The following is a 23,540-nucleotide window of genomic DNA, read 5'->3' on the forward strand; positions in this document are numbered from 1 at the left end:
AAGCTCCCACTATAAATCCAGCTCCACCGTTGTATTTCTAGGATGTTCTTAGATACATACACGTGAGTGAAGGGGGTGCCCCAGAGAGATGTATCCATGCGGTGGAGAAATACGACCCCAACGATACGGGCACTGCTCTTGTGAGGGGCACCCCGGCCACACAATCACCCTGGCGGGGCCGTGGAAGGTTCTGGAAGGGAGCCTGCGGGTACCCACCTGCGGGCACCTCACCCGCCTGCGTGGGACCGGTGGCCCCGGGGGCTTCCCGCCACCGTCCTCTCCCCCGCCGCGTGCGGTCTCGGGTGCGCGCGTGTGCGCGGCGGGGGGAGCAGGGGGCGGACACAGTGGAAATTTCCACTCCCTGCAGCAGCCACAGCAGCCACCACCGCGGCGGCGGCGAGGAGGAAGGCTGGCGCAGGCCCCGAACCGCCGCAGGGGAGAGGCGGCTCCCGCCCAGCCGCTCGGCCCGCCCGACTCGGAGCCCCCTCCCCGGTGCCGGGCGTCCCCCACTCAGCGCCCCGGGGACCGGGGCGGCGGGACAGCCGCCGGGCGGGCAGTTGCTCGCGAGGCCGCGGCGGCGGAGGCGGTGCCTGCGGCGGGCAGGGGGCGGCGCGGCGGAGCGTGCGCAGCTGCCGGCGCCCTTTAAGCCGCGCCGCCCGCCCGTCCGCTCGGTGTGTGTGCAGCCCGGGAACCGCGCGGGTGGAAGCCGCTGCCAGCAGCGCCGGGGCAGCGCTTTCCTCCTCTCCTCCTCCGTCGCCCCCCTCTTCTTCCCCTGTGCCTCGCCAATCCCCGCTCCTCCCGCCACAGCCGAGCTCTGCGATGCCCCGCTATGAACTGGCTTTGATCCTGAAAGCCATGCAAAGGGTGAGTGAGGGAGGGGCGGCGGGCGGGAGGGACCCGCCAGGTGGGACCGGCAGCCGGGGGGCTCCTCTCTTCCCACGCTCCCCCTATCCAGCCCCTTCGCCGTGGCGAGCGGCGCCCGCCCGGCCCTCCCTCGCTTGTTGAGGCGGAGTTGCGCAGCGTGCTCCGGGCTGCCGTGTGCGCGGCCCTGTCCCTATGCCCCCTTCCCCTTTTTTGAATTCTCCCCCGCCGGGAGCTGTCGCAGCGCGGCTCTCCCCGCAGGTAAGCAGCTGCCGGATGAGCGCAGCCCCGGCTTCGCCCTCCCGCGGCCCCCGCTGCCACCCGGGCTCTCCCCGCACCTGCCCCGGGCACCCCCCACCCGCGGTGCCCCCGGGCCTCGCCCCGCAGCGCCCGGACGCGGGCATCCCCGATGCGGCCCTCTGGTGGGGGTTGGGGGGGGGGGGAATCTCAGTGATAATTTTTCAGTTTTTTCCCTTTTCCGTTTCCCCTCTCTCCCTGCCGTTGCTAACACCAGTTGAGCCGCAGCGATATCGCCCCTTGGAAGGGCTTCCAACCGCTGCTGCTCTTCGGTGGCTCAATGATAAGCGGTGGTGTGAGCGAGCGGGATGATGCGGTGCTCTGCGAGAGCCCCATCGGGGCTGTGTGATACCTGCGTGTGAAAATAGCGATAAAATAGCAGCATCCCTCAGTGCCCGGGACCCTCTGGGAAACAATAGCTCACACCAGTCCTTCCCCTGTGCCTTCTTTAGCCTTTATCTCTACCTTCAGTGTAACACGCAGGGCTGGGGTTGGCACGGAGCAGCACCCGTAGCCTGTACCCTCCTGGTTCTACCCCTTGCTCTCGCATTTCACCTTTTTCTGTGAGCACATACATCTGCAGTGGGACGTTGGGGAGCGCAGCGGTGTTATTCTGTGCCTCCCGTAGTTGCGGGCGCACGTCTTCACGCGTTGCATCTGCTACATATACTGGTATATTTCCATTCATTTTACATGTAGCATCCACATGTCAGGGTTGGCTTTTTTTTTTTTTTTTTTAACTTGGCTTAACTGCAGGAGCTGTAGTAGACTTCTCAGGTGAGTCCCCTAGTGGAGAACTGCGGCAAGTGGAGCAAAGCTGGGGACATTGCTGCACCCCCTCGCGGAGCAGCGCTCAGACTGGTACGCATGTGAGCCCTAGGTACGGGGATGGGATGCTTTTGTATCTGTGCTCTCAATGTGGCAGATGCCTCGTACTGCACAGGCACTGTAAAGGCAGAACGGGACAGGAAGCATAGCAAATGTGGTATTAGCAAGGCATGGAGAAACGCTGCTCTGGAAGGATGCTGTGGATTGCTGTGCTGGGGAAAAGCATTTTTGGTGCCTAGTGTTTGGGCAATGAGACCCAGGGATAGCCTCTTAGTTGTAAAATGCTCCGAGTGTGCATTAATGCACTGAAGACCTAACATCTGCAACCTTTCTCTCTTTGACCCTTATATTCTTTCCTAATAGATGCGTCTTAATTTCTTTCTCCTGTAAGCTGTGTTCGTACACCAAGTTTTAGTTCAGAATTAGTACTGTTTCTAACCTACCCATGTCATAATTCTAAAATCTAGGTAGTCAGTCTCTAGGTGCTGTTTTCTTGTTTGTTTGTTTTTAGTAAGTTTTTTTTAATCTTACTACTGTTGCCTCTCTCATGCCGTGTGCATTTGGTTATATGCCACACAGTACTGCAGGATCCTGACAGATGGGTTGCTCTAATGACTCCTTAACAATGTGTAATATGAAGCATGATGCTAACTTAAATGGATCAAAATATGGAGACCTGTTTTTGGTCCGAAATTACACAGCCCTGCAGGAGTTGGAGCAATTGTACGCAGTGCTGAGTAAATTTCATTCCCCCTTAATGAGAGTGCTCTGATGAAGCCACCCCAGGCAGATGCTTCCCGTGCAAGTGTGTCAGTCCCTCCGTGCTTTGGCTGTGAGCTCTATACCTGCTTCAGGCTGAGCCTTGAGTGAGTGCTGGCTCATCTCCTGCTGTCCCTGATGCCCCTTCTCATCCAACAGCTCCCCTGCCCTATCTTCCTTATGCTTCACTGTTAATTCCTGTGGGCCCCCCCAGCAGCTTGAGTGCAAACCTCCTCAGAGCTGCAGTCTGGTGCATTTTCACAGCTCTCTCTTTGGAGGCAAGCGCTGTGGTTCTGTGGGGTTCCCCCCACCCACAGTTGTTTTTCATAGTTGCCTTGGCATTTGCATAGACCTAGGTAGAATGAACTGCCCCCAAATCAATTCTGTTGCTTTAGGTTCCCTTGCTTCCTAGTACTCCTGCGTTCAAATTGACAGTCCCTCATTCTTCTCTCGCATATGGCTTCTGTTGTGAGTGATAGAGCGTATGGTGAAGGCTTCTTCATATCCAGCTGACCTCTGTGTGGCTGCAGGACTCTCTGCTTGTTCAGCATGGCCCTGCGGTCCCATACCATTCTCCTCTGTCCCTTTTGCGCTTGGCAGATGTCCTCAGTCTCTCCAGCTTTCCTTCTGTTGCTGTAAAAATGCAGTACCTGAAAGCTTAAGGGGGAGAAAACTTGCCCTGCTCAAACTTTGTCACCAGCTGATGCACTTTACTTACCTTTAGGATTGTGGCTTTATTGTGAAGTCAGAACTGAGGATCCATTCCCTGTCCTGCCCTGTAGGTGGTGCGTGGTCATGTATCAGACTTGTAGCAAAAAATCTCCTTTGTAAGTTGCCCAAGGCCAGAGTCCTCAATCAGTGAAGACCCCACTGATTCTCAAGAAAGCCTAATTGATAAAAATCCCTAAAAGGGCCTCTCGTGTAGATTAATTAAGGAAAGCAATATCAAACACAGTTGTTTGTGGTGTCACTGTATTTGAGAGGTAGTTGCAGTGAGAGCATTTGGGTCATGTGAGAAGGAGGAGATGCTCTTGCAAAGGCAGGGTGTGAGACCAGGGAAGTGAGGTAACTGTAACTTATGGTGGAAGTAGTTAATTTTGCCTGTTTCTTTTGCTTTCTACATTCAAGGCGCTAGTGAAAAATAATGTGCTAGCGGACTTGTTACTGGTTCTTAGCAGCGTACGGATGTGTGTGTGAAGGTGTACTGCTCTGCTTACACTCTGGAGCCTGAGTCAAAGGCTGCAGTTGTGTGGAAGGCAGGGATGCAGAATGAAGACATAGCTCTTCATCTTTGGCTACAAATAGTGAAGTTTAGAGCATGATTTTCTAATTATTTCTGCCTTTCTCCCAGGAGAGCATTCAGCAGGGCTGTTCTGGCAGCAGGAAGGGACAGCGACCCATTGGTGGATATGCTGGAGTTCCGGCCTCTGGAGAATGAGCTGTTCTGCAGGGAGCCTTCCTCTGGCTTTCCTCCTGGTCCTGCTGCAGCTCTCTTGGGAGTCTGGGGAAGGAAGGAAGTGGGGCATGGGAAGGGGAAAGGGAAGGAAGAGCTGGAAGTGGCTTCCTCTTGCTCTGCTGCTGTTTTGCAGACTGACCGCAGGGCGGCAATGCGAGACACCCCACGTGGGAGCCGGCAGCCTGGGGAGCATAGGACAGACAGAACAGGCGGAATCCCCGTGCTGTGCTTGCTGCTGCCTGACTGGCAAGTTGGGACAACCCTCTGCGACAGGACAGCGTTGTGACTGCAGCTGCAGTGAACGGGCAGTTGAAAACCCTTTTCTAGTGGAGGATCTTGAGAGAAAATGTATCAATATTTTTGTAGGCATCATAGAATCGTTTGAGTTGGAGGAGACCTGTGAAGATCATCTGGTCCAACTCCCCTGCAGTGATCAGGGACACTTACAGCTAGATCAGGTGCTCAGAGTCCTGTCTGGCCTAACCTTGATTGTCTCCAGGAACATCCATCACCTCTCTGGGCAGCCTGTTCCAATGCTCTCCCCCACTTCATCTGTAATGAAGGCGTCATGATTTAACACCTGGTTACCTTACTACAGCTAGTCACTGGGCTGGGGAACTCCTCCACCCACCTCTGTAGCCCTGCAGTGCACCTGGACTTTCAGTTTGACCAGCATGCTCACACAGTGTAACTGGTGTTCAGCACCTGTTTGCTGTCTTCTGAGCAGGCTGCTGCTTTTCAAAAATTGTCTACCTGCTGTGGAGATCATTCTTCTATTTTAAGAAAGCTGAAGTAATGGGCAATAGTGTTGCTTGACATCTTGACTATTATGCTTAATTGCTATGTAGGCAGCTGCAGCAATTGGGCTTTTGATATTTTAGTTGCTAGGAAAAGGAGAGGGGAGTGAGGAGGGCAGTAAGCAGGCAGATACTGGTTTTATTTTCTTTCTTTTTTGATGAACTCACTTATTCTTACCACTGAATTATGCCTTTCCTGTACACTCTTGCACCACCACCCCTGTTTGGTTGTTTGAAGTTACGAGTTTTCTTCTATTTCTTTTGACTTTTGTAGTAGGCTGAAGTAGGCTCTTCTTCACAATATTATGTGTAGCAGGGGAAGGTGGGGGAGGTGCTGGAAAGAAGACCAAATAGCTGGAACCAGAAGAGAAGATTGGAAAGCTACAGGGTCTGCAGTTGACTCTCCTGTAAGAGTCAGCTTTCTGTTTTCTGCCTTAAGCATTTATATCAGAATTACTGGGTTTGAGCTGTGTGATGCAGACAGTGTTTCAGTATGATACCCTCTCGGCTGACATTTGCCATTTTTCTTTCCTAGGACCTGAGAGTAGCAAGTTTCTGCCAAGTGTGTAATATTTGCCTGGTTTGGATATGGGGGAGGTAAAAGATCATTTTCTGCAAAGTAGTTTAAACCTTTTTATAGCAGATAGTTGTTAGCAAGATGCATTTGGCAAAACTGTCCAAAGTGAGTACTAAGATGATGGCAGGAATTAATATAGTCAAAAGTCTCTTGGTTTATACAGGCTTATTCAGTGATTGAATGTGTGTAATGGGATGAGCTAGTTACTCTGCAGCTCTTGTTCCCTGAGCTTTTGAGCTGCAGGCCTGGGTATAGAGGCAAGGCTGTGGGCAGACTGTTGTTTCTGTGCTGGGGCCAACAGACTTCAGTGGGATTCAGAAATAGCAGCTTAAACCTTTAACATAAGAATTCCCCTTTTTGCTCCTGCTACCTATTCACCTCTGTGCTGTTCTGTCTTGGCTGTGCAATCTCCTCTCATTTATTCATTGTATGTGTGTACGTATATCTGTACACATCAGGTATATATGATTGGGGAGAAGCATGTAAACTTCAGCATGGGAGTTGTTTGTATTCTGTCCTCCATAAATGAGTGAAGGAGAACCTTTTGCATTGATAAAATCACGTAATTGCTCTCAGTTGTTGTTTTAAAAAAAAACCCTCAGGAGTGACTGGCTCTTTAAGATGTCCTTTGTACCAGTTAGACTTGTCTGCTAAAAGTATGAATGATTGTATTCACTTGCTTTCTTCTAGTACATAATATGTATTTTGTAATAATGAAAGTTCTTCCCATCTCACATATTCTTTCAGGAGATGATTTCCTCAAATTCCCTTGTTCCAGAGCCATAACACTGGGACATTTACTTTGGGGATTGTTGATTATTGATCAAGTCACTTGTCTTGCTTTTTGTCAGATTACGAACTAAGCACATTGTTAATTCTGTGACCCACAGCTGCTCAGACCTGCTCTACTACACCTCTCTGGTAGAGGAAGCATTGATGAAGTGGAAGCAGTGGTTAGCATTGCTTGTACCAACCTCTGTGCTGTTTAGGTGAGAGCAATAGGAACTGCTGGGTTATTTACTTCAAAGCTGCCTGCCCTGTGGAACGTATTTCTGGTGTGCCTCCTGTAGGAGGGCCAACAATGAGGTGAAAGGGGCAGACACTGAAAAGGAGGGCAGATAGGTAAAATATAACCAGCTATGTGGAAATTGGACAGGAAAGATGAGAACTAAAAATACACAAAGCAAGGCAAGATCTTTGCAAGTGAAGAGTGTCTGCTATGGGAACACTAGTTCAAATTCTGGAGCTGGAAATGAGATATTACAGAAATGTATCAGCCTGACTGAGGAGAGGGAACAGAAACAAGCATGGGGGTGGGGGGGGGCAAACGGTCATGAATGCTAAAAATGTTGTTCTTCACACTGACACAGGAACTGCTGTTTTGCTATTTCTCACATCCAAAAGGATTTTTAATCTTGGCTTGTCCACTTGCAAGCCAGTCTTTGTGCTTCAGTCATGAAAACATTTGAGGAGTAATAAGTATAAACAAAGGTACATGCAGAGCGTAGATGGAGGAGGGGAATATGTTCAATGGAGCTGTTTGTTGAGACTACTTAAGCAAAAGTTGGGTAGCTTTCACTGTAGGTAATTACAAAGCTTGATTTAGAATCATACTAGCTGTTCTTTAACCAAGATAACTTTATTTTAAATACTCATCTTGATGCCTTGAAATGCCTTGGGATCAGAAATCTTACCAAGAGCATCATCAGACTCAGAAGTTTTAAGGGCCTCAAAATTGGATTCTACTGTTAAAAATGTCAGAGAAACTTCAGTCTCAACTAACAGTAAAACTTGTGATGCTTTATGTTGTTGTAAAGATTGTGGACAGCCATAAATGTGATAGGAACCCAGGGAAGTTCTGAATAAGCTTCAAGTGTGTTTTGTATGGTTTTCTTTATGTTTTTTTTCTTTAACCTTGAAATTCTGGGAAGAATTACTTCCTTTTCTGCCCGATTGTGTGGTGACTCGCATTTAGCGATTGTTTCTTTCTCTAAGTAGCTTATGAAGTTCCTGCTCTCCTAGTCAAAATCCTCTTCAAATGAGGTGAACCAGCACATTTTTCTGAATTAGGAGTTGTGCAAGTTATTTCAATAAACTGGTGAATGATGGTAACCACCAACTAGATTGCGTCTTTGTGCCTTGCAGCTAAAGAAAAGTCATCTTCAGTAGTAGCAGAGATATACAGTGCTTTCTGATGGCTTGTGTGCTTTTAATAGAATATTGACTTTTGTCATCTACACACAGAAAACTTAATTTTGTGGTCCCAAGTCCTCTATGGAAGTCAAATACTTGCATGTTTGTTACCTTTATCCTTTCTCTTGCTATTGATCTTAATCACTGACTACTTAATTAAACTAATTTATCCACAGGTAAATAACACTTGCAAGAAGCAATGAAAATGTTGGTGCTTCTGAACATCGATAGGCCACTACGAGAAGGAATTTGAGTCTTCAGGTTCAGTGTTACTCTGCAGCTGCTGGTGTAGTACATCAGCTGACATCTTTACAAACTTACCTGGCATGGTGAATTTGGTCTGATGCCAGAACCTTTTCCCTTTCCCCATTGCTTGGGGGAGACACACCTTCTCACTTCCATTTAAAATTAGTTTCTTTCCCTGTTTGTCCTATTGTGCTTTTTATTTTGTTATTGTTGGCCATGTGCCTTCTCTGTGCCCTCCTTCCTCTTCTGCTTCTAGTTCCTGTGTATGAGGAAGGTCGTCTGTCTACCTGCATTTGCAAGGAAAAGCATGGTTTTCTTCCTGAGGGAAGGAGGAGCCGCTTATAGTGACCCATCTGTTGGCGTCTCAGCTTCTGGTAGTCATCTGCTGGAGTTCTGGTGAAGACGTGAATCACAAAATAATAGAATGGTTTTGGTTGGAAGGGACCTTAATGGGCATCTAGTTCCACTCCCTCTTACCTGCCATGGGCAGGGCTGTGCCACACCAGCTCAGGCTGCCCAGGGCCCCGTCCAGCATGGCCTTGAGCGCCTCCAGGGATGGGGCACCACAGCTTTTCTGGGCAGCCTGTGGCAGTGCCTCACCGCTCTCTGAGGTAACAACTTCCTCCTAATCTAAATGTTTCTCCCTCCCTTTGACCTATCGCTATCTGCCTGTGTAAAAAGTTGTTCTCCCTGAAGTTTAATCTTTCTTTAAGTACTGCAGGAGGCCTCAGTGTTGTCTCCCAGGAGCCTTCTCTTTGCCAGACTGAACAAACCCAGCTCCCTCAGCCTTTCACCATGGGAGAGCTGCTCCAGCCCTCTGATCATCTTCATGGCCTCCTCTGGATCTGCTCCAACTGCCTGCATTGTTCTTGTGCTGGGGGCCCAGGCCTGGATGCAGTGCTCCATATGGGGCCTCATGGGGGCAGAACAGAGAGAGACAACCACCTCTTTCTCCCTGCTGGCCATCCCTCTTTTGATGTAGCCTGAGATACTGCTGGCCATCTTGGCTGCAACCTTTTCATGAGCTTTACATCCACTAGGCCTCCTAAGTCCTCCTACCTGTCTCTTTGCCTCTGGAGTTGCCTTGCCTCAGCTGCAACACCTTGCACTTGAACTTGAAAATCCATTGCTGTTAGCAGAGATGCAAACCTGCACAGGGAAACTCTTTTGGATTTAAACTCCAATACCTTCATGCCCCAGCCATCACAACCCCCTAGTGATAGTATGTGTTTGCCCAATCTTTCAGCTGTGCTGAGCAGCTGTACTTAATGATCTCAGAGCTGATAATATGTCCCCTGCATAAACATAGGCCAGTGCTTTTGTCTAGCAAGGAGAAGAGGAAGTGCTTACCAATTTTCTTTAAACTAGTAGTCTGTTTAAAATCTTAAGCTGATGGACTAGCCTTTAAGATTAGCGGACTACAGCATGCCTAGACAGGCATGAGAAGATGGTCTTTCTGTGGGCCTTTACTTTAACAAATGAAGAAAGTAGATGCAAAAAAATCCCTTTTTAAGTTCTTCCCCTTAGGTGTGTGAAGTTTTGGGAAGAACAGTAAAAGCAAGTAATCCACTGTTCCTGATGTAGTACTGGATATTTAGGAGAAAATAAGTTATCTGAATATGGAAGTCATGGGGAGCAGCACGAAGTGACTTGCTGAGACACTGCCAGTGATGTAGATTCTGGAAAATAAATCATCTTCCTCTTGGTTTGCTGTTCTTTAACTGTGTTGTTGCTTGGTGTGCTGCATAATCACTGTAGTAAAGCTGCATCCTTTTTCCTGTGCTCACTTTCTTCCCCCTTAATTTGGATCTGGGATACACATATGTGTGTTGGGGCAGGAGCAAGGAGAGTTGTTTGCTTTTTTTTTTTTTAAAGTAGAAACAAAAATAAAGTAATTTGATCTACTATGCTAGTGCTGTCAGTTATACTGGCCTTCAGCTTCATATGGCCTCACAGTACTCCAGTTTTTGCTTCTGTAAGAGACTGTAATAGCATTATGTTTCTAACAGGCAAGTGCAGTGCTGCTGCCTGTAGGGAGATGTAGTTCTCTTTCCACTGAACTGTATTCTGTAAGGTTGCTTATTTTTCTTCTATCTCCTTCATCAGTCTTTTAGAAAAGAATCAAGAAGAATGTGCTACAGAGCAAGCTTCTTTTTCTGATGCTGCTTTAAAATGATGAAGAACAAAACTGGAGTCATTCCTGAGATCCCAGACGAAGAAGTGCATTACATGCTTGTAATAATTCCTTTGAGTGACTGACTTGAACTTTGCACTTTGGATCAGACTTTTGTGATGGTGACAATTTACACATGTACCTCTGTGGCACCTGTGTTTTCCAGGGCTGGAGAGGTGTTAATGTGGTATTACTTTGGGGGAGCAGAGTCTGCGTGGCAAACAGGCTGAGCCAGGTAGCTGCCCATTGAGACAATTCCAGCATGTTGAGCTGCTGGAAATGACATTTCAGACTTATTAAATGTTATAGGTCCACTGCTGCCTCTGTGTTTGCCTGCTTCCTTTGCTGTACCGTGTTGGTTTTATGTGCCATTCTAGCCTGGCCGCTATGGCCCAGTTCATCATTTATGAGGGCAATTCCTGAAAGTCAGTTTCTGGATGTTTAGGGTAGTGCTGGGCAGCCCCTACCTCCTCAAGGACATGTACTACGTAAGGAGAAGTTGAAACACATCAGTTGATCTGTGAAGAACACTTTTGTGCTTTTGTTTTGTTTTGTATTATGGCATGCTGCAATAAATGGAACAGAGCATTTTCCACTTTTTTTTTCCTCGTTCTGAGAGGTAGGCTACCTCAGGCATCCTTGTATTTACTGTGGAGCAGTGAACAAGTAGTAACTCACTTGCATGACTGTAGCCAGCAGTCCACAGCGTGAATAGGACAGACAGCATGCTCATGGAGTTGGATGTAGTGCAGGCCTGCTCAAAACATAAAATCTTCATTCTTTTTGTTCCTTTTTTTCCCCCCCGGGGAGAGAAAGTGTTAATATTTTCTGTGCAGGTCTTGAGTCTGGAAGTTTGGGTACGTTCCTCTTACACAGGTGAGTTGTTCAATAGGTAAGGCACTACTAGGTTGCATTAGCTTACCGCTCTTTGAAGAAGGTGGGAGTGAAGAAATCTTACTTCTGGGAAAGACGCTCAAAACTACCTTATGAACAAAGCTATGTACTTAATTTGCTAACAGGTGAGAGTGTAGGATACTGTGTGTTATGCGGCTATATGTATCCTCAAATTAACCCATAAAGCATTGGTTACTGGGACTAGCTCTTTCAGTGCAAGAGAAAGAGGAAATGAAATGGGAAGCCTCCCGTCTGCAATGAAGAGAAATAGACTAAGCACAAACCAGATAGTTGCTTCAGGGCTGGAACAGTTTGATTCTGGCATTTTTAAAGGCCCATCTTATTAGAAAAGCACTGTGGAGAAAGTTTTCCTTTAAAACAATCATACAAATTTCTCCTACAAATCCCACCCTAAATCTGCTTCACATTATCTAGCATCTCTTCGGGGATTTGAGACTTTTTTTTTTCTTACAACACAAGCTGCCTGTTGGAGACATGAGCATTGTTTCACCACAGTTGTAATCTTCTATCTTCACACAAGAGGGAAAAACATTGTTTTGTATCTCTGATATGATCCAGCCAGAAAACAGCTCTGGGGAAAAAATCACAGTCTTGGCAGCAGGGCTGTCTTTCTTTTTTTTTTATGTCAGTGCCACAATGTATGCTGCTCTAATAACTTGAGATTAAACTCCCATGGAATGTCTCAGAAGTCCTTCTGAAGACTTGAGGTCATAACTTGCTGAAAGTTCAGAGGGACGTGTCTCATTTTCATAATGAAAAAAAAAGTTCCAGGGTTATTTTGGAATCAGGTCTAATAAGAAACTGGTACAGGTGACTACTGTAGTACAGTAATTTAGTGACAGTGCTGCAAATTTGTGGCAGCTACTGAAAACTTTACACTTTCCTGTTCAAGCAAGCTGAACCCTGTAAATTTCAGATGTTGATTACAAAGGTGATGGTTCAAGCCTCTGTAGACTGCTTGTTTAAAGTGAATAATTTGGCTGTACCTTCCAGTGGAAAATACTCAAGAAACTTCACGTATTGTTTATTTTAGTTAGAATGAGCCTGTAGTAGTTTGGCACGTATCCCAACTGAAAAATATCACAATTTATTCAGGGGCAGATGCATCTACTTACACTCTTTTCAGGGGGATTGAATGTGCCTGTGTAATGGTCTTACTGTGAGCTGGGTACGTCTTTTATCATATGGACATAGTTTCAATGGATATTGTCTTGATTTATACATGTTACTGTGTAGTATAACTTTGCAGGGTCGTTGATTAACCTGTAGGGAAAATGTTGAGAAGTGAACTGAAGTTCAGGTACAACATTTTTCGGTAACAGAGTGGGACAGCAGAAGAGGGATAATATACATTATTGGTATTTCTTTAGCTTGCCCATTATTCCGACTGTATAGTTTTTCTTTGTCTCCACAGTGTTTCTTCTTCCACGTCCCTTAAAATATTTATATTTTTGGTATAAGCATATACATTATAAGGCAGTAGCACTTGAAAACTTGCGTAACACTAGTATGTAATGACATCCTATGGTCTGAGGTGTTTAGAATTTTGTGTTGGATTAAACTGAATCGTTTAACTTGTGCTGCATTTGTGAGTGGGGGTAAACATGAATTCTTCTGTGGAAGAATTTAAAATACATCTGTGGCTTGAGGCTTACGAGCATGATAAATTTAGCACAGTATGGTAATCAGTCCATTTTGTGCCACGTCTCTGTAGTCTCTCATTATTGACTATAGCTCCCGCAGAATGAATACATGTATTCTCATGTGGGTTTGTGGTGGTGGTGGGGAACCCTTATTATCTTGTTCTGATTCTGAACTACTCTTGAAAAACAGCCAGCTTGTACAAATAACGTGATTGTGATTTTCTCCTTAAGGCTGAAGTTAACGGTTTGTTGTAAGCCTTTTTTAAAATATGTCTGCCTTAATGAGAAGCATACATTCTTACGTCAGCACCTTTGCTGCCTTCAGTAAGGCAGACAAGGTATGTGTGCGTTTTCAACCTTAACTACGGCTTATTATGGTCTATTTGAGAGCTTTTAATGTTTTAATTTTTTAAAAAGGCAAAATGAATGTGTGCTAAAGAGAAAACCACCCAAATGCTGGTATGTTATCCATGTGTTTGCATTAATCAGAGGTGAATTAATAGGAAAATGTGTGCTTTCAGCATGGTACCCAAGTGCTTTTGCAAATGAAGTAGAAAGGGGAGTGCTTAAAACTGATGTTTGTAGGCCTCCTAAGGCTGATAGACCTTATGTTCAGAACAGCAATCGGTGATTTGTGTGCTTGTCTTTGTTAGTGGGTGGGAAAGAGGAATGATGTCAGTCTCTGTTCTTTACCTCTCTGTAATAATCTTGAATACCGAGGCTGTGCCTGTTTACTGCATGTCCAGCCCTCCCATAACCCATCAAATGATTTTGGATGGGTATAGGTAAATGATATTTTCCAAGGCAGAATGAGGAGAAAGGAGCATCTGGTCTCCATAGCAGAGATAGGAATCACTGTGCAGCTCTTTAATGCCCCCTTTCTTTCCCACCTGTTGGGTTATCTTGACAGCAAATCTTTTTATTATCCCCTTGCCTCCACTTTGAGCGCTTCAGTCCTGGGTGTTTAAATGAGTTACCGCGTTCACTGATGTGCTTTAGTAGAGCAGGGTATGATTTGGGGGTTCGGGAATAGAACAGCAGGATATGCTTTGCCTCCAAAGCTGCCTCAGGTGTTAATGTGATCCTTTTCATGCTTGAGTACAGATGGGAGGTACTGGGAACTGGAAGCTACCAAAAGCCATCCAGTTTTTCATCGCGGTACCTGGAGTGCTCCTGAAGGATGTTGAAGCCGCATGGGTGCAGACATCAAAAAACACATGGAAGATAGAGATACCCTAAAGCTGGATGTGAGGCATAGTTTTGCTTTTGTCGTCTGGATGAACGGGATTTTTTCTTCACTCCGAGGATATGTGATACGCATGAAGTTTTCAGAGTGAAGTGCAACCCTATTATAGTCTGTACCCTAGGCAGGTGCAAGCTTGCTTAAAACCTGTGGAATAACCTTGAATCTCTAGGCGATCATAATTTTATGTTGTTTCTTGACAGCATTATGTCTTTGTAGTTCTAGTATCCAGCTTGTGTCCTGAGTGCATGCATATGACATCAGGATCTATTAAGATTTGTAGTGTGCAGTGCTAGAGCAATATAGGATGTGACTAGCCAGGTTAAAGTTCCTTCGTGTTTTTTCTTTTTTTCTAAGATTGTCTGAAAGAGGAAGGCCTTTTTAGTGGTTTGAGAAATAGAATTGAGAGAATGAAAAGTAAAGACTAATGAAAATGTATTTCTGTTTCTTGCCTTGTTTGGGGGAATTTGGGTCACTTAATAGTCTGGAATTGCTGTGCATCTTAAGGTGCTTGTTAAAGTTGCCTTATAAAAGGCATAACTTCTTAGCTTTACAAGTATTGAATTTGTGTGTATTACGGATTGCTTAAATACAATATGGATTGCAGGAAATGTAGGGGGGAAAATCTGTGGTGTTCAGTCATTGTTTTACTAGACTTCAAATTTTTTCTCATTACTTCATGAAATTCTCCTCTAATTCAATCTTTGTCTTTTGTCTTTGCTGCCTTGCAGGGTTGGTACAGTAGGCCTCACTAAACTTAGCTGCAACTAAGAATTTCTCCTACATCAACTGAGTTAAGGCTGATGCTCTTGTGGAATGTGGATTAAAAGTGCGTGCTAAGTTCCAAATTTCCATTTGAGAAGCGGAGAAACTAAATGTACCACAACCACCAGCATCAGGACAGCAAACCAAGGGACAAAGAATTTGATCCGCAGTGTTGATACATGTTAACTGGTTCACGTGTTGCTTAAGAGACGTTTGCTGGGGGGCGAGAAGTGGACATCAGCTGTGCGAAGTCATTTTGTTTACAAAAATGAGGGCTTCTTTGGAAACAGCAGACATTGCCATTGTGGCGCTGTACTTCGTGCTTGTAATGTGCATAGGTTTTTTTGCCATGTGGAAATACAATCGAAGCACCGTAAGTGGCTACTTCTTGGCAGGGCGTTCTATGACCTGGGTAGCGATTGGTGCATCTTTATTTGTGAGCAATATTGGAAGTGAACATTTCATTGGGCTCGCAGGATCTGGAGCAGCAAGTGGATTTGCAGTAGGTGCATGGGAATTCAACGCCTTAATGCTTTTGCAGCTTTTAGGATGGGTCTTTGTCCCCGTCTACATCCGGTCAGGAGTGTACACCATGCCGGAATACTTGTCCAAGCGTTTTGGAGGGCATAGAATCCAAATCTATTTTGCAGCATTGTCTCTAATTCTTTATATCTTCACCAAACTTTCGGTTGACTTGTATTCAGGGGCACTTTTTATTCAAGAATCACTAGGTTGGAATCTCTATTTGTCAGTAATCCTCCTTATTGGAATGACTGCACTGTTGACTGTGACCGGAGGTCTTGTGGCTGTCATCTACACAGACACGCTTCAAGCTCTGCTTATGATTATTGGTGCCCTCACACTTATGATCATAAGTATCATGGAGGTTGGTGGGTTTGAAGAAGTTAAAAGAAGGTACATGTTAGCATCACCAAATATTACGTCTATCTTGTTAACCTACAACATTTCCAATACCAATTCCTGCAATGTGGACCCAAAGCCTGACGCTCTTAAAATGTTGCGTGAGCCAACAGATGAAGATATTCCCTGGCCTGGATTTCTGTTGGGACAGACTCCAGCATCTGTCTGGTACTGGTGTGCTGATCAAGTCATAGTGCAGAGAGTTTTAGCTGCAAAAAACATTGCTCATGCCAAAGGATCCACTCTGATGGCAGGCTTCTTAAAGTTACTGCCAATGTTTATTATAGTTGTCCCGGGGATGATTTCACGAATACTGTTTGCAGATGATATCGCCTGCATTAATCCAGAACACTGTTTTCAAGTCTGCGGGAGCAGAGCTGGATGCTCTAACATCGCCTACCCACGTTTGGTGATGAAACTTGTGCCGGTTGGTCTTCGGGGACTGATGATGGCTGTGATGATTGCTGCACTGATGAGTGACCTGGACTCTATATTCAACAGTGCCAGCACCATATTCACACTTGATGTCTACAAACTCATTCGGAAGAGCGCAACATCTAGAGAACTGATGATTGTAGGAAGAGTCTTTGTGGCATTCATGGTAGTTATAAGCATTGCCTGGGTCCCCATAATTGTTGAAATGCAAGGTGGTCAGATGTACCTTTATATTCAAGAGGTAGCAGACTATCTGACCCCACCGGTGGCTGCTCTGTTTCTTATGGGTATATTTTGGAAGCGTTGCAATGAACAGGGAGCGTTTTATGGTGGAATGGCTGGGTTTGTCCTTGGAGCGATACGGTTGATACTGGCATTTATCTATCGTGCTCCGGAGTGTAACCAGCCAGATACTAGGCCAAGCTTTATCAAAAACATCCATTACATGTATGTTGCTACAGCTCTGTTCTGGATCACTGGATTTGTGACCTTTATAGTGAGCCTTCTTACGCCTCCGCCTACAAAGGAACAGGTTCGAACAACCACTTTCTGGGCTGTGAGAAACAGGAATGTAAAAGAGAATACTGCAAAGGGGGAGCGGTACAAAATACAAGAAAAGAACATCTTGAGGTGCAATGAAAATGCTAATCATATCATTCCAAATGGCAAATCTGAAGAAAACATTAAAAATATTAAGCCTGAGGATATCAATCTTCTGGTTACTTGCAGAGATGACAGCAACCCGGTGATTTCTGTAAGTCACTCTGAAGTCGAGACACCAGTTGATTGCTATTCGAATGGACAAGCGGCTTTGATGGGTGAGAAAAAGCATGAGGAAGAAACTGATGATAGAGAGAGACATTTGAAGTTCATAGATTGGTTCTGTGGCTTTAAAAGTAAAAACATGAACAAGAGAGCTGTTCGGGAGATGGAGGAAGAGACTGTTTGTTTACAAATGCTGGAAGAGACTCCAAAAGTTAAACTATTACTAAATACTGGACTGGTCTGTGTCTGTTCGCTTGGAATATTCATGTTTGTCTATTTCTCTTTGTGAGTGAACAGTGAACTTTTAAGGGTATGGCTAAACATACAGAAGTTGATACAGGTCCTTTTTTTTTTAATTTTAATGTTTATTTTTTCCAAATAACATAACTGCAACCCAGGCATTGTTTACGCTATAATTGTAAAATCGACTCAACTTCAGCCTATTTAGAGACCATTTGAGACATATTGTCCTATCTGCTGAACACAGGATGTGTTGTGTGGTGTCTTTCTCTTTCTCCCTTTTTCTTTCCCTCTCCCCTCGTTTGCAGTACTAATCTTTTCTTTTTTTTCCCACGTACACATGTGTAAATACACCAAAGGCAGGCAGGTGGCTGTGTTTGAACTCAGGCAGCTCTAGAATTCAGTCAATGTTAAGGTGAAGATAACGAGTAATCATTTACCTTTGTGTAAAATCTGAAACGATTAAAACTGTGTCAAAAGATTTTAAATGCAAAGTTGTGATGCACATCATTGTATCATTGTTCTTTCTAATGTAAATGTGTTGTCTTGGCCAACATAATACCTATGAATTTTGCTCATCACTTCCAGTGTTTTCAGCTTCTCAGTTCTGTTATGGCACAACAGAATATTTTTCTTGTAGTAGTTTAAACTGTGATATCTGTTAGTAGCTTTCTGTCGTTCTTCCCTGTAAGGAAATGTTTATCTTTTGATCTTTATCCATTGTAAATTGCAGTACTGAAAAGCTGTTCTATTTAAAACAAAGAAACCCTGGAGATGACAAACTGGTAATGGAAGAGAGAGGAAAAGGGGGGTGAAAAAGATTTCTCTTTATTTTGATTTTATAGTGTATTGAAGTGGAAGAATATACAGTCAGTGATGACAGTCCCCAAAACTTTAGCCTTATGTTGTCAGTGACGTAATTAGGGTTAACCTCTTTTTAGAAAAAAATCTATACATGTGCTCTACCACATGGGAGGAAGAGAAATGTGAGACTTGACACATCCTAAGTTTGGTAAACACACTAAAATATAACTTTTCCTCCATGATGTGTATCTAAAAGGGAACGCTCCACAGCCTTACCACTGCTGCATGCTGAGTCTGGAAGGGGAGAAAACAAAGGAGAGGGCAAGGGGAGGTGAGGGAAAGAGGTGGAAGGTCCCTATTTTCCAGAGTTATGTCCAGGCTGCCTTTGGAACTAACTCCTGCAGCAGTCTTTGCTCCTGAGCTTGTGTGGGGAATTGTTTGGGTGAGCCTAACTGGGCAGGCCGGAATGGTGTGAAGGGCTATGCCGACAGTGTCACTGTAGATTCAAGGTTTCAGAAATGTTTCCTTTTGCACAGTCAAATTTCTTAATAAACTTGAGAACAAATAGTTCTGTAGAGATGAAATTTGGGTTACTCTCGCCATTGGTTGCTGGAGAAGGTTTGTTTTCCAGTACAGTGGGTCCTGTAAGCTGCCGGCTGTCTAAATAGCTTTTAGCAGTATGATGTATGGTGTGTATTTTCAGGTAAACTGATTAACGTTTGGTTTTGTGGAGGATTTGTTTGTTTGTTTTGAAATCAGTTGACTCCCATTAGCTCTGAGACTTTAGTCAGAGGATGAGTTGTCTCACCTTTCCCCACTTCATTTAGTTGTTGCCACTGTAAAGTAGAATACTCTAACTGGAAATACGGTAGTGTTGGAACCCTGTTGGAATATATCTAAGTGAGGAGAGCTACCGTACCTGAGTCTTGGTACAAATGCCAGTGTGACAACACACATTTTCTTATGGTTTGTGGCTCACTTCATTCAGAAAAAAATATTTTAAATATTTCTTAATGGTAAAATCCTAGTATATGAAGTATGTTAAAGGAATCTCAAGTTAATTCATTAGTGGTGTGAGTTGGGAATAATGATACTGTATGTAAAAGATGTAAAACATCATTAACTGTTTCTGTGCAGGATAAAATAACCTAGGTCAGAACTTGCCTGATGTTAGTGAAGTGAAGAACAAATGGTAGGATAAGAATAAGCCTGAGACTATCAATATCTTCTTGAAAAGCCTAGGTTCTGGTTTGCCAGATTTGGCACAGGGAAAGAGAGACTCATGTGCCGGGCACTGTCCCTTACCAACTTGGCTTGTCTTTCTATCAGCAGCTGGTACTTGGGTTTTCCAGAGCTGTCTTTTTGGCTCTAATACTAACAAATGTGTTACCACCTAACCTGTGCAGTTAGGTTAGCTCAGGGACCCTTCTGCTTGGCTGCCCTTGCTTCATCCTTGCTTGCTTTTTTTCCAGGGTGCCTTATGTAGTTACGAAGCTGAAGGCATGGCTTTTAGTGCCACCTAAATAGCAATTTGCTTATAATGTGTTTTCCCAAGTTGTTTTTCCCTCCTCTTTCCCCAAGTCATTTGCTATTTAAACAGAACAGAGTTCTATTTAAATAGTCAATGCATGGGATGCATGTATCCTTGTCAGTATAACTGCAGTCAGATCCATGGTGAAATTGACCCTTTGATCATCCTACAAAGTCATACTCTTTCCCAAATGTACAGCGCAGCCTTTGACTGTTGAATCTGAGATACTCAATATTCAAGTAAATACATTCTTACTTTTGCTGAACTAATAAATTGCCAAATCAATATAAATGATAATTGGCAGGCAGTTAGAATCTTCATGAAGTAATACTCTCACCTTCTAAGCTGTTATTGTGAAGCTTTTAAACAAATTGTTTATCTGGTGGTTTTTTCTCTGAAGTCGTTTGCAAACATTTCTGTGGTACTCTCTGCCTAATGTTGGCCTCTTCAGTTGTGTTCTGTTTCCATGTCTTAGAGGTCATAGAACTTGCCCAATACTCTTTGCTGCTTGTAACCACTTCATAAAATCCCTTTATCCCCCCAAAATTTAAGGTTTCGAGCAAACTGTTGGTGAGCAAATGCCTCACCCAGTGTTAGAGACTATAGTGTAAGAAGTTGTTTGAGGGTTTTTTATAGCGTAAACATGCCTTTGCTAATTTTCTGGTCCTGATCTACCTACAATCCTGGTAATATGTTTAGGTCTGAACACCAACTTTTTGGTCTGGTAAAACTGCAGTTCCTCCCGTAGTGGACAGTCGGTTCCGTAAATGTTGATGACTGGCCTCCTCTGAGGTGGGACTGGCTAGCTGCACAGGGGCAGAGCCAGAGGGACGCTTGGCTTCCCTCTGCAGCGAGGGGTTTATTTATTGCCTTCAACTTAGAATGACAGTCTTGAAGAAGTCGTTTTGGAACTACACCTTTTTTTGTTCTTATTACCCTTAACTTATTTTTCTGTTAAGCTATTTGAATTTTCTCCCAGAAATCTGTTAGAAGCCTTTTATTTAAAAAAAAAAAAAAAAAACTAAGAAGAAAGTGGCTTCTTGAGAGCTTAATAGTACATTCTGGGAGACTATTTTTATTTAATTTTTTTTTAAATGAATGATTTGATGCTGTTCTCTGCCAAAGTTATCTTTTTTTAATTATTTTTTCTAATTATTGCTTTTACTGTTGTTCTTATTTTTTTTTCCTGTTAGCTTTTGCTAATACCTGAAAGGAAATGGTGAGAGTTTGTAAGAAATTAAAAATGGCCTTCAGTATACCACTTGTGTATTTTTTTTACTTCTCCAAATCTGTGTTTCACCCTTATCCCAGAAGGGCCAGCATGAGACTTCTGATGCAAGTCATGAAAGTACTGTAACTGAGTAGTGAAAAGGATTTCCTACGAGGTTACGGCGAATGGGCAGAGCCATCAGCAAATCTCTGCGTGAACACTTAAAGCAGAAGATGCTTACAACTTTAAAACGTACAGCTTTATTTTTTTTATATATATATTTTTTTAAATCCTAAGATACAGGAGGTGTTGGGAGATGCTCCCTTTCAGAGAACAGGATGCACGAAAGAAGCTGGAGCTGATGCGCTCTAACGCTTTTGAGGAAATCTTTGGATTTAGCATGTATAGCGAAGCAAAAAAAACAAAAAAACTCACCTGTTAATTTGGTATTCTGTATGTTCTGTGCCCTTAAATGTAATTGTTTTGAAAATAAAACTAACCTTGTTACGTGATGTTAAAAAGCAAACTGGTGTGCAATGTTTTAAATTCTTTTTTTTTTTTAAGAAAATGTTTGTATATAATTAAATGGTTTAGTGTGCTTTAATTGGCCTAAGGTAAAGAGTAGTCCTAGAATGTAAACATATATAATTAGGATTTCTGATTTCACTGTGAGATCTCTGAACTCTCTTGTTTTGCGAAGTGGTTTGTTTTGTTTACAAAACACTTTCAATTATTTCTTTTATGGTGTTGGTTCAAAGGCATTTGCTTCACTTCTGTTCTAATATTGAATTCATGGTATAGTGACATCTGGTGATACAGCATTATCAGTTTCACTGTGTAATGTCAGACACTTTGAGCAAAAATGGTAATGATATGACAATTCTCTGTGTCTATGAATACACGTTTTTAAATGAGGTGGTTATAAAAATAGTTGCTGTGCAAAATGTTAGTAGTCTTCTTCAAGAAGAAAGCAAATTTTCTAATATCACTAGAGCAGTCTCTTCATTCATCTTCTTATTTTTGAAGCACAGTGTCAAAGTGATGCTGCTTTACCTTGTATTTCTGATATGTTTTTTTAGATATCTGTGAAGTATTTTTGTTTTTCGTTGCTATTGTATTTTTCTGCAGATTTTATATAGAATACCAGTTAATGAACTGCCTTTTTTTTAACTATTCAACTAAAATACATTTCAGACCAAAACCAAATGATATGATATATAGCATTTGAAATCTGCCTTTTTCCTTGTCCCTTGTTTTTTTTTTTTTCTTTTTTCCTTTTGTTTTTCGTTTGTTTGTTTTTGAAATAAGCCAAATGGGCATGTAGATAAGATCGCTATAATGGATCCAGGTCTCTTTTGGTAAAGTGTTATTTAAAGGTCTGTTAAGATCTTATAAGACAATATACTGAAAAAAAAATATTGTAGTAGGAATATAGTTTTAGAAGTGTTAATGAGATTAATACAGCTTAATTATACTTGTAAGTTGCTACTGTCCATAATGACAAGCTTTTTGTCATAGAAACGATGTATGATAAATTAATTTTGGTCTAGTGTATAGAATTATCATATTGCTATAAATCTTTGAAGTAAATCTGATGCAAAATTTTCATAGTTAGCATTGCTGGCCCTGTGTATACTGTTCTTTGTATACTGTATGCATATTATTTTGCCTACTGCATTAGTCTTCAAACTAAAACTCTTATTAGAGAGTATTTGGATACTTCAGACTGTGTTTCTTGCAGTTTACATTCCTTTACCATGGCATTTTGTCCTGTCTAAAAGTATTGTATGGAAATGTTTAAAACTTCTGTACAAAGTTTCAATAAAAATAGAGGAAAAACAAGAATAGATATTTGTGAAGCTATTTTGGAGAATCTCTACATAATTATGTCTCGTATATTCTTGCTTGTAATGAGCCTTATGTCACCCTGTATAAAGAATACCTCCCATTTTGCACCTGTTAATAAAAGGCAAGCCTCTTGAAGCAGGGCATGGGCATTTTCTTAGTGGAGTTTTAAACAAGCAAACAGACAAACAAAAAAAGCAACAGCAAACAAAAAAGAACAAAGCAGGACTTTCAAACTGCAACAAGAACTTAAGGATCCAAACTGTAGTTGAAGAGTTTGGCTGCAGAACTGAGGGCCTACTCGTGCTGTGGGAAGGTGGGCCTATGGGTGAGACCTGTGGGTGGTGTGGGCTGCTCCTTCTACCGCCTGAGGGTCAGGATGCCAGCCAGCAGCAGGGGAAGACTAGCTACCAGATGCAGCCTGCAGGGCAGCAGCTTGCTTGCGAAAGAGAATATGGGCAAGCCCTTAGTCAGCAGTGCAGTCTTGTCAGATACAGTGTAAAATTGCGTTTTTGTTTCCTTTTCTATGCCAGCTGCTGCTTCATTAAACAGTTTGTGAATGAGATGGGCATCTTCTTACTTAGCTCTGGAGTATCCCTAAATACCTACAGTTGTGCTTTGGCATCCCTCTGGGACCATCACAGCCTGTAAGCCCTGGTGTGTCTGTCTGCTGTTTATTTCCAGCTGCGGTCTAAAAATGGTCCCTGGTGCCCAAGTCCCACAAGGAGCCCCTGCTGGTAGTCATGCTCTGAGAATGATGAGTGTGATGCTGTCTTCTGCCTCCTACGAAGCAGTTGGAAGTGTGGTGTTAGTCACAATTTTTTTGTTGTCCAGTGAAGAAAGCTGAGCAAGGAGCGGGGCAAGTCTGTGGATTAGACACCTATGGAACAGTGACAAAGACCTTGCAGAGCAGGAACAAATTATGGGAAGGACATGAAACAGATTTTCAGCTGTAGGAAAATGTTGCATTTATTAAATATTTTCTTGATATACTCTTGCTGCCGTGTTTCAAAAGCAAAGCGGAAGCTTGGCTGAT

The 23,540-nt window shown here is 43.5% G+C and overlaps 2 protein-coding genes across 3 annotated transcripts in view; both read left to right on the forward strand.

Moving 5' to 3' along the window:
* Nucleotides 1-23,540, forward strand: part of MRPS6 (mitochondrial ribosomal protein S6) — a 46,521-nt gene that overhangs the window by 434 nt on the left and 22,547 nt on the right. The window contains exon 2 of the mRNA XM_021399233.1: nt 146-864. Coding sequence (XP_021254908.1) covers nt 146-864 — 719 coding nt within the window. The remainder of the gene's footprint in view (nt 1-145; nt 865-23,540) is intronic.
* On the forward strand, nt 727-22,504 carry SLC5A3 (solute carrier family 5 member 3). 2 transcript variants are annotated; one of them, XM_021404919.1, is made up of 3 exons: nt 727-864; nt 10,121-13,992; nt 14,720-22,504. In XM_021404919.1, exon 3 carries the CDS (start codon nt 15,022-15,024, stop codon nt 17,161-17,163), a length of 2,142 nt encoding a protein of 713 aa, XP_021260594.1. In that variant the 5' UTR covers nt 727-864; nt 10,121-13,992; nt 14,720-15,021; the 3' UTR covers nt 17,164-22,504. The 2 variants fall into 2 exon arrangements, with proteins under 2 accessions (XP_021260594.1, XP_021260584.1); XM_021404909.1 differs by lacking the exon at nt 10,121-13,992.

Source organism: Numida meleagris, chromosome 1 (assembly GCF_002078875.1).
Source record: "Numida meleagris isolate 19003 breed g44 Domestic line chromosome 1, NumMel1.0, whole genome shotgun sequence".
Classification (NCBI taxonomy): domain Eukaryota; kingdom Metazoa; phylum Chordata; class Aves; order Galliformes; family Numididae; genus Numida; species Numida meleagris.